Genomic DNA, 12,371 nt, shown 5'->3' with positions numbered 1-12,371 from the left:
TTTATAAACTTTTTGAAGTGTCAAAGTGCATAGCTGTCAATGGAGGGACAGAAAGCTCTCAGATTTAATCTAAAAGGTCTTCATTCATTTGTGTTCTGAAGATGATGAATGAAAGTCTTACGGGTTTAGAGCAACATGAGGATGACAGAATTTGTAGTATCCCTTTACTAACTATCCCTTTAAAGAGTTTAAGTTCATATACCAAGTCTTATCTGAGATGTAGATCAAATCTTATTTTAATCACTTTCATATCTTTCATAGAAAGCCATTAGCTTTAATGGAATCATACTGCTTTATCCAATCAAGTTTGTTTTGTGTTGTATAAGGTTATGAGGAAACCCCCTGATCCCTCTCTGTGCATCATATTGCAGATCAGGCTCCATTAAGTGACCCAGAGAAGCTGTGTTATGTGGCTGACAACGTCAAACATCATGTAAAACACCTAATGCATACAGTAAGCCCCAGCAGGCTGACATATCTGATAAATCACTGAACCTGTTTTTCATGCATCTTCCTTTCTGGTGGATAGTATACACTATTATTCAAACAACTGGGATCAGTAAGGTTTAAAAACAACAACACTTTTCTTTTGCAAGGACACATTACTTTGATTTAAAGTGACAGTAAAGACTTTTACATTGTTACAAAAAAATCTGTTTCAAATAAATGTTGTTCTTTCGAACCTCGTATTCCTAAAATAATCCTGAAAAAAAAAGAGGTCACGGTTTTCTCAAAAATATTAAGCAGCAAAACTGTTTTTAACATTGATATTCTGAAGGATCATGCCACATTGAAAGGCAGGGTAGGTGATTTGTTCCAGACATTTTTTTTTTGTTATGCTGATTGAAAGTCTCTTCAGATCCTAATAGCAATCACTAAGTTAAGTGGTCTAAATGTATTTAATGTATATATCGTCTGTGGAAGGCGTAAGACCATAAAATGTTCATCCAATCATTGGTTCGGACCAAATGCAATGATAAGATGTCCTACCTGCCTGTCAACGTATGTATTTCCATATCTCCGCGCATCTGCTCGTGCAGACATCACACTTCATCAGCGCATTTCATGCTCATGTTTCATTCTATTTTACAAGCTTTTGAGAACTCCCAAAACAAACTTTTGGCCTGCTTTTGTTCGAAATGGCGTCACATCAGTTCGTTCTTTGATTTCGCTTGAAGTATATCGGGGCCTTTAGACAGACGTCAGTCACCGTGCAGCACAAACGAAAAAGGCACCTTTTACAGTTCCTCGTGAACCAAAACAACAAGCTTATATTGTGTTCACGCCATAACTGCTGTAATTTGGAAGAGACGGAAACCCGTGACGTTATACTAGGACTCAGATTTTGCATTTCTGTGTCAACGCTAACAACAATGAATCCGAAATGAATCTGCAGCAATCAGGTGGTACAACTAGATCTCTGTAAGTTGTTTACGTTCCTTATTATTGTAATGTTATGTGCTTTGAGACATGAGGTCATTTAATGCCGTCTCTCATCTCGTGACGCTTTGCAAACTCTGCTGTGCGTTCATGTGTTTTGAAGGAGGCGTGGCTTTGGAGACGCTCTGAAGGGAGGGTGGGATCTTATACTTTCAAAGCTAACTTGCTATTGCTAGCCGCTCCTAAAATTACCTACCCTACCCTGAAGACTGAGTAACGATGCTGAAAATTCAGCTTTGCATCACAGAAATTAGGTGAACGGTGGCTAACAAGTTTGATCATTATGCAGTTTTTTACCATATTGCCATAAAATTAACATTATTAGATTTGTGTTCCTTTCCATCAACTTGGCAAGCCCAATCCTACACCCTGAGTATTTACTGTACTTGACCACATGGACAGAACTCAGTTAACCAGAAGGTCAAGCCTGAGCTGTGTTTCCCAAAAGCATTATAAGCCTAAGCAGATTGTAGAAACCATTGATGCAAATGGTTTCTACGGTCTATTTAGGCTTATGATTTTGGGAAACAAAGTCCTGAACAGTTAATTGCAGTGAAAGACACAGAATAGAATAATACTTTCACACTTTTCCTCTCTCCCTCTTTTTGTCTCCATATCCTTCTCACTGACTCTGGTTTATGTCCAGGTCCAGCATAGTGACAGACCAAATTAATTTAAGCACCAGAGGCCAATTTCAATCAATAACAGTTTGGACACAAAGAGAGAGAGATAGAAAGCTGGCTGCGTTACAAACACTCAGACAGGAGCGACAGAAAGAAAAAGAGACATGATGATAGGTGTCATTTGCACGGGACTTAGATAAACTGTTCGCCCTTTTCATCCCTTCCCCTTCAAGCATTATTGTAGTACTTGCACTAGCTGTAGCTACATTATCGGCAGCTGGCATGGCACCATTTGTCCTTGTCTGGCAGGACAAATTATGTGGACAGTGAGGGGTCCCGTTAACAGATAACTTATTAAATATAACAAGAATAAATGCCCCCCAGGGCTTGGGGGAATACCTAACACTCAGCGCTACAGGACAAACTCTCCCAGGAGCCCTTCAGTTCTCAAAAGGTCACGATAACATCATGTCCTCATGGCAGATGGAGCTCAGGCTCAGGCTCAGAGTATTTTCAGTTTGCATGTAACCCACTGGGTCTTATTTTAGACATCTAGGTTAAGTGTCAGATCAAAGAATAATTCACACTATATACTGCGCATTCTGTTTATTATATTAAGGATCTATTATGCCATTTACAAAGTCTTGATTTTGTTTTTGAGCTCTGCTAGAATAGGTTTTCATGCTTGAATGTTCAAAAAACAGTATTTTTCACATATTTTACAGTGTTGCAGCACCTCTCTTCCCAGTCTGTCAGTAATGCTCTGGCTGCATCTGAAGTCGCATACTCTCTTGAGTAGGTACTTATTTTAAGTTTAAGTTATTACTTCACGACCGACAAAAAAGTATGTTCTATATGGGATGAGTGTGTGTAGGATGAATGTAATCTGGACGTACTGCATTTGCCATGTTGTCTTTATCATGTGATCTACCAGCGTCAGTATGTCGCTTCACTGTCAGTCGCAAATCCTCTCCTGTGGCTTCATGGGACAGTAAAGTGTCCATATGTGCACTTAAGAATCCGAAATTAGGTCATCCGGGTACTTTTTGCCTACTCTTTTATGATTACTGTGAATTTTGGACATACTTCTTTTTTCGCATACTGTTTTTCCCCTACCATATAGTTGGAAAGTATATGCTTTCGGATGCAGCCTCTGATTAGTTAGTCTCTGTGAAGCCCCTCCTTCTGAAAAGCGCAATGTGCTCTGATTGGTCGGCTTGATCAGTGTGTTGTGATTGGTCAACCACTTTAAGCGTGTTTCTTAAATGTCACGCCCCTTACCATAACCACCAGTTTCAACAACTAACTCAACCAGGCCCCGCCCCTTTATTCTGTGTACGCCTTGGACAGGAACTATTTAAATGAGGAATACTGTGTGTCCGTTTCCGGAAGAAAACTCAAGACTATGGAGGCGTTTCAGGGAGTTAGAAAGAGAATTTTTATGTAATTAACATTATATGAACTAATGATATATTTGGATTTAATTTGTAAAACACACAGCCATTAATATACCATCCCGTTAGACATGAAACATGGTCATCTTATCATTTTTACAGTGAATTTCTGACAACCACAGCTGCTGTTTTTACATGAATTTAACAGGATTCTTTTTTTGCAGTGTCAGGTACCTCTATATTATGGTCTAATTAATGTTAATGTTTTGGATTGGTGGTGAATATGAAAGAACATCCTGTTAAGGCATGGGTGACTACTGCTTAGCTCAAATGTGCTGGCTAATGTTTCCATAATGAAAGCTTCATTCTAGTGGGCTCTGGTTTCATCATCCCATCTGAAATGAGTTCTTTCAGCACCTCGGCACCATCTATTTCAGAGTACAGACACACACGGATAAACACTTACACACCCTCATGCAAACACAACCCCTTTAACCTTCTACCACACCCGTGATCTCAGAATTGTGCTGGCGAGGCGTTTTGTGGTAACAGTGTCCTCAGATATGTTCACAATCTTTTCTGCTGTAACTGAAAACTGCTCGTTCCTCATTTCAGCTGTCCTCATCTAACTCCTTTTCTTCCAAAGTCTGTTTTAGTTAATGTGTTTGGTAATTTTTCCATCTATGGTGGTTTGTATAAAATCTCTATAATTTTTTTTTGATATTGAATAATATCGTATATATCAAATTCCATTTAATAGGTTGATTGATTTAACAGTACACTGTAAAACCCAACAAGTTAACTCAACTCAAACCGATTGAGGAAACTGATTGCGGCAAACCATTTAAGTTTAAAAATAAATACATATGAGTATAGTGAACTTATATATATTGAGTCATATATATAATATCAATATATATAAGTTCACAATACTCGCATGTATTTATTTTTAAACTTAAATGGTTTGCCGCAATCAGTTTCCTCAATCGGTTTGAGTTGAGTTAACTTGTTGGGTTTTACAGTGTAGTTCCTGTAAGTACGTGAGCCATAGTCCAACAGGTAATCTGTGAACACCCTGTATTTGCTCTTGAGGTTTGGGTCTGGCTGTGTTGACATGACACCCTTTAAATCAGCATTGCTTCTCTGAATTACCTTTCACAGGGTTCAAGAGAGTTTCTGGCTAGTTGACGAAACTGTCACTTGGCCTTTTGGGACAGTGCCACATTGTTTCCGAAAATGTTCATTGGATATCTTGTACATCCATTTTTATGCCTGGCAAATGTTATGTGTTGCAAATTCTGCTGATTTGTCATCAAGATAATATTATCTAGCAGACATATAGATGAGGTCACTCACAAAAATGAATTCATAGTCTTGAAAGCATCAATAAGAAAGTATTGAAAACTACATACTTTGCATCATGTGACATTGTATTCCAGAAAAGGTGTGTTTATGAATTTATGGGGTTGCATTACAATTATTTTATTTTTAAAGAAATTAAAATATTTATTCAGCAAGGATGCACTAAATTGATCAAAAGTGACAGGAAAGACATTTAAATTGTTACAAAAGTTTTCTATTTGAAATAAATGCTGTTTTTACACTTCCTATTGATCAAATAATCCAAGAAACAAAAATTATCCACAAAAATATTAAGCAGCACATTGATTATATGAAACGTTTTTTGAGCAACAAATCATATTAGAATGATTTCTGAAGGATCATGTGACACTGAAGACTGGAGTAATGGTGCTGAAAACTCAGCTTTCGCATCACAGGAATAAATTACATTTTAAAATATATTCAATTGTCATAATACTTCACAATATTGCTGTTTTTACTGTACTATGACAACATGTGTAGTGTACTACACTTATGTGCAACTGTTAGGGCTGCAAGCCCTTAACATGCACACAAACACACACACACAAACACAAACACACACACTCACTGTAAACCATGCATGCCCATAAAACATATCCAAAAACATATATAACCTTTCTGAAGGAGGAACCCATAAATCTTGTTAAGGGGCCCAGATATAGATATCCTCTACTGCCCATCTAAGGTCCTTATGGCATTAAAACTGAACCAAGGCCAGTAGCCAAGGTCATGGCAACATGTGCTAAGAACATAGCGGATCATGATATAGAATATAAATGTGTATGTGAATATGTTTTTAGTATGATTGTTTTTGTAAGGTTGTTGTTGTGACAAAGTAATGTCACTCTGTCAAAGCTGAATAGGAACCATATTAAACTTTCTAGTATTCAGTTTCTGATAACAACTAGTACCAGGAGACCCAGGAGACTATGATTAACACATCTAATTCTGCCAATAAGTCCTGCCAAGGTTGGAATAGTCTGTCTCATATCCCATATTTCTCTTGAGTTATATATATATATATATATATATATATATATTCAGTCCCCTGTATAAAATCCCTCACAACAGCACAAATCTGCAAAACAGGTGTTGTCTAAAGCACACCTGATGCAACTAATCAAGGGCTTCATTAGTTGCACCAGGTGTGCTTGAGCTAAAACACATGAACTGGCTAGGTTTGTTGAGTGTCACATTTGACTGCATGTTAGACATATGGCTAAAGAGTCAAAAGAATGGTCCAAAAAGTTAAGAGAAGATATCATCACCCTTCACAAAAAAGGAACAGGATACTAAATGTTCCTAGAGACACCGTTGGAAGCATACTTTGCAAGTTTTGAAGTTATACTCCGATCGGTCTGCGCAGCGGAAGTCGAACACACCTAATGGCTCTCTTTAAGAATAGGCCATTGAATAATTGGTTCACCCGATTGCGCCGATCAAAACGCGAATTCATTCAGAGGCGAAACCGCTGTGTGTTGCTCAGAGACGCACAACAGTTCTGCTCTGGCTTTATATGTAATATTTTCGTTGGAAAAACTGAGTGGAAACAGACAATATTGTGTGTAAAATATATCACAATATCAATTTATTTATTGAACTGTTGTATCGGAATGGATTACAAATGGATTAATATTATCCATCATAATATAATAACATTATTATAATATAATAAAATAGATATTAGCATCCATATCACTTGTAAATGGTAGTCATTTTAAATAGTGTCTTTTTTTAGCAGCCTGATGAAAACCATTGTTGATTCAAGACTTAATTTGGATTTCACAAAGATAGATTAACTGGTGTTACTGCCTCATAAATCTCCAGTTTTAAAAGCATGCACTATTTTCGGACACCACAAAGGTCTAAGTTTATGTGTGAGGTTTATAGATTTGGCTATTTAGTTCACAGGTTGTTTGGAGATTTTTATGCCATTTCGAAGTACATGAATTGCTCTGCGTAAAGCAATTGCGCGAGGGAGAGGAGAGGGAATGAAACCATAATCTCCTGGTATTTATTTTGTCAACGTTCAATCAATGGCATAAGCCTGTGGCTGTGACCACTTCCAGAACAAACAAACCAGAGTCATAAATCTGTTTCAGATTGCATTCAGACTTTCATCAAGCCATGGGATCATCACTACAGCGTTATCAGGCCATATCACAGGACTCAATGGTTACAGCAGATTGTCGCCTTCTAAAATACAACAGTCCACGTAATTGTTTTTAGAGGATTCCTTTGCTTAAATTTCATCATAACTTTGAAATGATAGTCCGCTAGCAGGTGACTGATTGGTTTATGCAGTGAAGGTCATCATTCAGCATGGTTTAGCTCACCATCTTTTAAGTCATGACCCTTTGCTATGTGCTGAATTTATGAATGCAATGTGTCGTGTGTCGCCGTTTTATTCGGTTTGCATTCAGCTGCTTGACATGACTGGCCCTTCAGCTCAAGGGTCTATTTGGGGCGAGCAGCATGTTGTGTTACTGTGAACCAGACAGACAGCAAGAAGACATTGTGTCCTATTGCGCGTGTGCTTTGTGAATATGTCATGAATATCTCTCTAAATACATAATTAATTTGCTCGCAAGGCGCGTATGACGAAAATGCAGTTTTTGATGAGCATAATGATGACATTGAGAATGTAGAGGTTAATGATGATATTTCAGCAAATGTGGACAGTGACAATTAAAAAAATGATTTTACAAATGATGATTTTAAAATTAAAACATGATTTTACAGAATGGCATTTATAATATGTGGGGATGGAAATGGCATATCAGTCTATATCAGAGTAATGGAGGCGCTGGAATTTACAAGAATACCACAGCGGACACACTGTGGGCTTTTCCAGACAGTCTCTCTGCAGTCCCACACGACTATTATGTGCAAATGTCAATGTCAAAAGCCCAACTCGCAGATTAGCAACAACAAGCTTACAGTGCTGTGTTTTCTCTAATTGTAAGTTACAGTTACATGTCACAGTAATGCACTTACAATGAAAGTACACAGGGCAAGGACCTTAAAAAGTTTAAAAGTAGAAATACGATGCTTGTATTTTTGCTAAAGCACTTATTCACCACATTTTTGTTATTAAGTGTGCTGTCATTTTTTCTAAATCACATGCTGCAACACTTTTTGTCCTACAAAGGATAAAGCTAGTATAGAGAATGGATGGAGGGAGGGAAGAATGGAGGGAAGGATGGATGGATGGATGGAGACAGGTATGGATAGATTGATGGATAAATGGATGGAAGAAAGGAGGGAGAAATGGATGGATGGATGGAGGGGAGGGTAGGGGTGGACAGAGAAGGGAGGGATGGAAGTTGGCTAAATCATTAGTTTTGAGATTACTTTATGAGTTGGTCAACGTTTGGTTATGCATTAATGATGTAATTGTGGGAAGAGTCTAATTTAATTTAAATAGTCCTTTACCAGTTGGATTGTCATTTAAACAGTCTGGTTCATTTCATGTAGTTATTACCACGTATTTTCACTATGATGTCTCATGCTCAAACACTGACTGTCTATTTAACATTTATTAATTGTCCCCTGGACACTGCAACATTTTTTTTCTGACTTAGTATTTTTGTATTGTTGATAGTACAAACATCAAAACATTCTTAAATCAAGATGCGTTTACTTGAGAATGCTTTTGTGTGCAATGCTTTCCCATTCCCTCGCAAAACCTTTGTGTTCCCTCAAAAAACTTTGCATTCGCTGGCAAAGAACTCAAAAGGTTAAAAATTTCTTGGGGAAACAAAAGCATTGACTTAAAGTCCCCCTGTAGTCAATAATTGTATCCCTTAAAACTCATCTTTAATCATCAAATGACATATTTAAACGTTTTTTCCTGTGAAAATAATGTCTTCATGGCTTAAAATAACTTGAATGTGACTCTACACCCTTGTTACATTTAGTATACGTTGAGCCATGAATATGTAAATTAGTCCCCGCCTCCACTCACTCACACCAGCTCTGAATACCTGATCCACTCGGTCAACTTTACTGTAGTAAACGCTACACAATGGCAAGTGGAAATATTACTTTATTTCAGTCATATATGTTTCAACCAGAAACTGATTCAGAAAAGAAAGAGTGAATTACACAGGCTCGTCTACAAGTCGATGTATCAGAATGGTGATGCGTTTTATGTATCGCTCTCTATGTCAGACACACAATGGTAATTAAAATGATCAGCCTTTGGCTTGACTTTTATCAAACAGCTAATAATGTGTTGCTAATGTTACATAAACCATGTTCCCGTTCGCCATCTCAGAGACAGCTGCCTTCTAACAATCAGTATCCTTAGAAACACTTTGAACTAATATAAATCATACATAATTCACCCACTATATTGCTAGATGTACACAATTTTTTATATCAACAGAAAATAGAAGATAACCTGGCTTCTCTTGAGACTCCCCTGCTTTGCAGCATAGTTAATGATACAGTAAAGCCTGCCCCTCTTGTGACGGGATTGGTTGCGTTTGTGACGTCAGAATCACTTCAGTTTTAAGGAGAAAATACTCAGCAGTGGTGCTGACTGATGAATTTGCACATGGTTTGTCTTAAAGCATATTAAAAACACCACATAGACATATAAACAACATTAAAAACTTGATTTTCTTTAATAACTTTAAAGAACTTTAATATTTTTTCTCCCATCTAATTTTTTCCCCCACCACCATTTCCCTTTAGGGGCTTATCTGTTCATCTTTTATTAATAAAAACATGTTAGTTTGCTCATCTTTAGAGCATCAGAGTCAGTTATTGTTAGAGCAGTGCTGTCCCAGACAGCAGAGGAAGATTCATTGTTAGTGTGAGGAATAAGGGAGGAGAAGAGGATGTGAATTGGAGAGAGAACAACAAAATCCTTTCATCCACAGATCAGGGGGAGAGGTTACATCAACCAGCTCAGTCGGGACAAAGGAGAACATACCAAAGCGACAATCAGTCCGTAATCATTGTACTTTTATAAGAAGTCATGGCAAATACTGCTTTAAATTAAACCTACAATACCTATATTAACAGAATAATGTCGATTCTTGTTCTGTTTGGATTGCATCTTTCTGTCAGTTTAATGTGGGAGATCCTGTATGTGTAATAATATCTGAACCAGTGTTAATCTGGGCTGAGTGACGAGAGGAATGTGACATGAAGCAAGCAACAGTATCCTCTATCATGTGATCAAGAGAATGAATCCAGGCCGCAAATGTAAAGTTATGAAGCTCGCAAGAAAACAGAGAAACCTTTCATGTCCTCATCTGGGGGGTAGAGAGTATTGGGGGGTGTAGGTGTCTTAAATACGTCTCCAATTACGTACATGGCAAAATCATTTATTTAAAAATAAAAGTCACAAGTAACAATTTTTAGTGTACTGGATATATATTAAAACAATTACCATGCTGACTTTGGCATTATAGTACAGGGGTAAAAACTCATGTTGGTTCAAGAGTTCAAGAGTATATTTTATACATGATAATGACATTCCTTTGCATGGCAAACTGCAGACACAACAGCTGCTGTTCCCTGCAGGCAGCGGAAAACCAAACCCTTGAGCTTATTTATTCATGCTAGTTGGTCTAAGGACTTTTATAAATTAATACAACATGGATTATATAATTAGACTATTGCCATCAGGGGATACTGACTCACACAAAAGGAATGAAACCAGACGTGACTAGTCTATGATTATAGATGCCTTTACCAGCACAAACATGTTTTGATTTGATGTGGCATTGCCAAAAAAAACCTTTACTTAAATCATATTCATATTCATGTTAATGCTAATTCTTTTCGTAGAACTACACAGTAGAAAATCATATACTTAATGAATAGATGTATGTATATATATATATATATATATATATATATATATATATATATATATAAACATAAAAACAAGATACTAAACATGCAACTGAATAGCTGCATGAGACATTATGACTTGTTTTTATGGATTGCATCTTGAATAAAAGTGTATTTTGTTCTACCGCACTGGACAAAATACACTTGTATGAAAGATACATTCTCTGAAAACAAGCCTCGATATTTATGCAGTGCTGCTCTTTGAGTGAATTTAAGGATTTCAGTGTAGAGAAATAATCTCTGAAACCGATTCATAAAGTTCTTCTACCTTGTATTTTTAGAAAGTCAATCGATTCATGTCAACATATAAAGTTTAGGACAAGACATAACAAAAAACAGGCACATGAGCGTGGCACAAACTGCAACAAATCTCACATCAAGACATGTTATTGATTAAAACAGCATAAGATGGGAGAAAACACAAATTAATTTTTGTAAAAAAAACTTAAACATAACTTTTTTCTCTATGTTTCAGGTCCAAAGTTTCAAGCCACACATTTTAAGACACAAATAGCACTTAATTGCTGAATCTTGATCGGCTCCTACCATGAAATAAACCACAACTGATCCAGAATCAGAATAAAAAGTTGGTTTTAAAACACATCTCCACTTACCTATTTGGGGCATTTGGCTGGGAGAAGAGAGCCAGGCTATTGACCTGTTTGTTGACATTGTTACTTATGATAGCATTTGCTGCGCCATCTTGGGAATTTAGTTTCTTATTGCTCTTTACCATGTCTTCTGCCCCAGAAAAGCTGAACGGAGGGCAAATGTGCTCCTGTAGCACTCACACCTGCTCTGGGCCACAAAGAGACCTTAAAATCCACAAATAAACCAACCCAAAGGAATACAGAGTCTGAGATTCACAAAGGCTTTCAGAAGGATGTAAAAGTGTCTAATTGATTATAGTTGAAGGACATTGATGAGGAATCAACACATGATGGGATGCTGGTTGTTGCAGATGGTGTTGCTAATCCGTACCTGGAGTTGCAAATATAGGGAATTGTTGCTACACAAGTTATCTGGTGCAGGGGTAATAAATAAGCGCTGAGATTAACGGGTCACAAAAAGGCAAAAAAGTTGTCCCAAAATAATCAAACCGTCCGAAAGATGATACCAGAGCTAGAAGATTTTCATTTGACATACATCGTATGCATCTTCACCAAAAATGTTGAGAAAATCAAGCCCGTTAACAAAAACACACTTTCATATGCTGCAAATACTCCTAAAAAAGTAAAGAGTCAGAAACAGAAAAACTTAATATCGGCTTCTCCATCCTAGTTGTCTTCTCTGACAGCTATTAAAGATCAGACTGGGATTGCTAAGGGTGTCCTGGGATTTCAAGCCACACAGTTTCTGCCAGCCGGATCAGTCAGCTGGTGTAGCTGAACCACAGTGTCACATACCGGACGTCTGTAGGGAGGGGAGAAAAGAGAGATCTAGAGGGGGGAAAGAGAGAGAGAGAGAGAGAGAGAGAGAGAGAGAGAGAGAGAGAGAGAGAGAGAGAGAGAGAGGGTATGGCATTTCCCTCTCTCCTTGCTTGGTAGCAAAGGGTCATTTAAAGAGACATTCCATATCCTGTGCCTTCATTTACATCTCCTGCCCCATTCCTCTCTGTCTCTTTTTTTTTATCTATCTCGCTCTTATAGCTAACTGCTGA

The 12,371-nt window shown here is 37.5% G+C and overlaps 1 protein-coding gene across 1 annotated transcript in view; it reads right to left on the bottom strand.

The window, feature by feature from the left end:
• The window catches only part of znf638 (zinc finger protein 638), a 29,138-nt gene extending 17,027 nt beyond the window's left edge, over positions 1–12,111 (bottom strand). The window contains exon 1 of the mRNA XM_084404223.1: positions 11,326–12,111. Coding sequence (XP_084260349.1) covers positions 11,326–11,447 — 122 coding nt within the window. The 5' untranslated portion in view covers positions 11,448–12,111. The remainder of the gene's footprint in view (positions 1–11,325) is intronic.
• Positions 12,112–12,371: the final 260 nt, after the last annotated feature.

The sequence above is a fragment of the Rutilus rutilus genome (genome assembly GCF_951802725.1).
Source record: "Rutilus rutilus genome assembly, chromosome: 3".
In the NCBI taxonomy this organism is placed as follows: domain Eukaryota; kingdom Metazoa; phylum Chordata; class Actinopteri; order Cypriniformes; family Leuciscidae; genus Rutilus; species Rutilus rutilus.
Note: the sequence above shows the minus strand (reverse complement) of the source record. Positions and strands in the feature narration are given on the sequence as shown.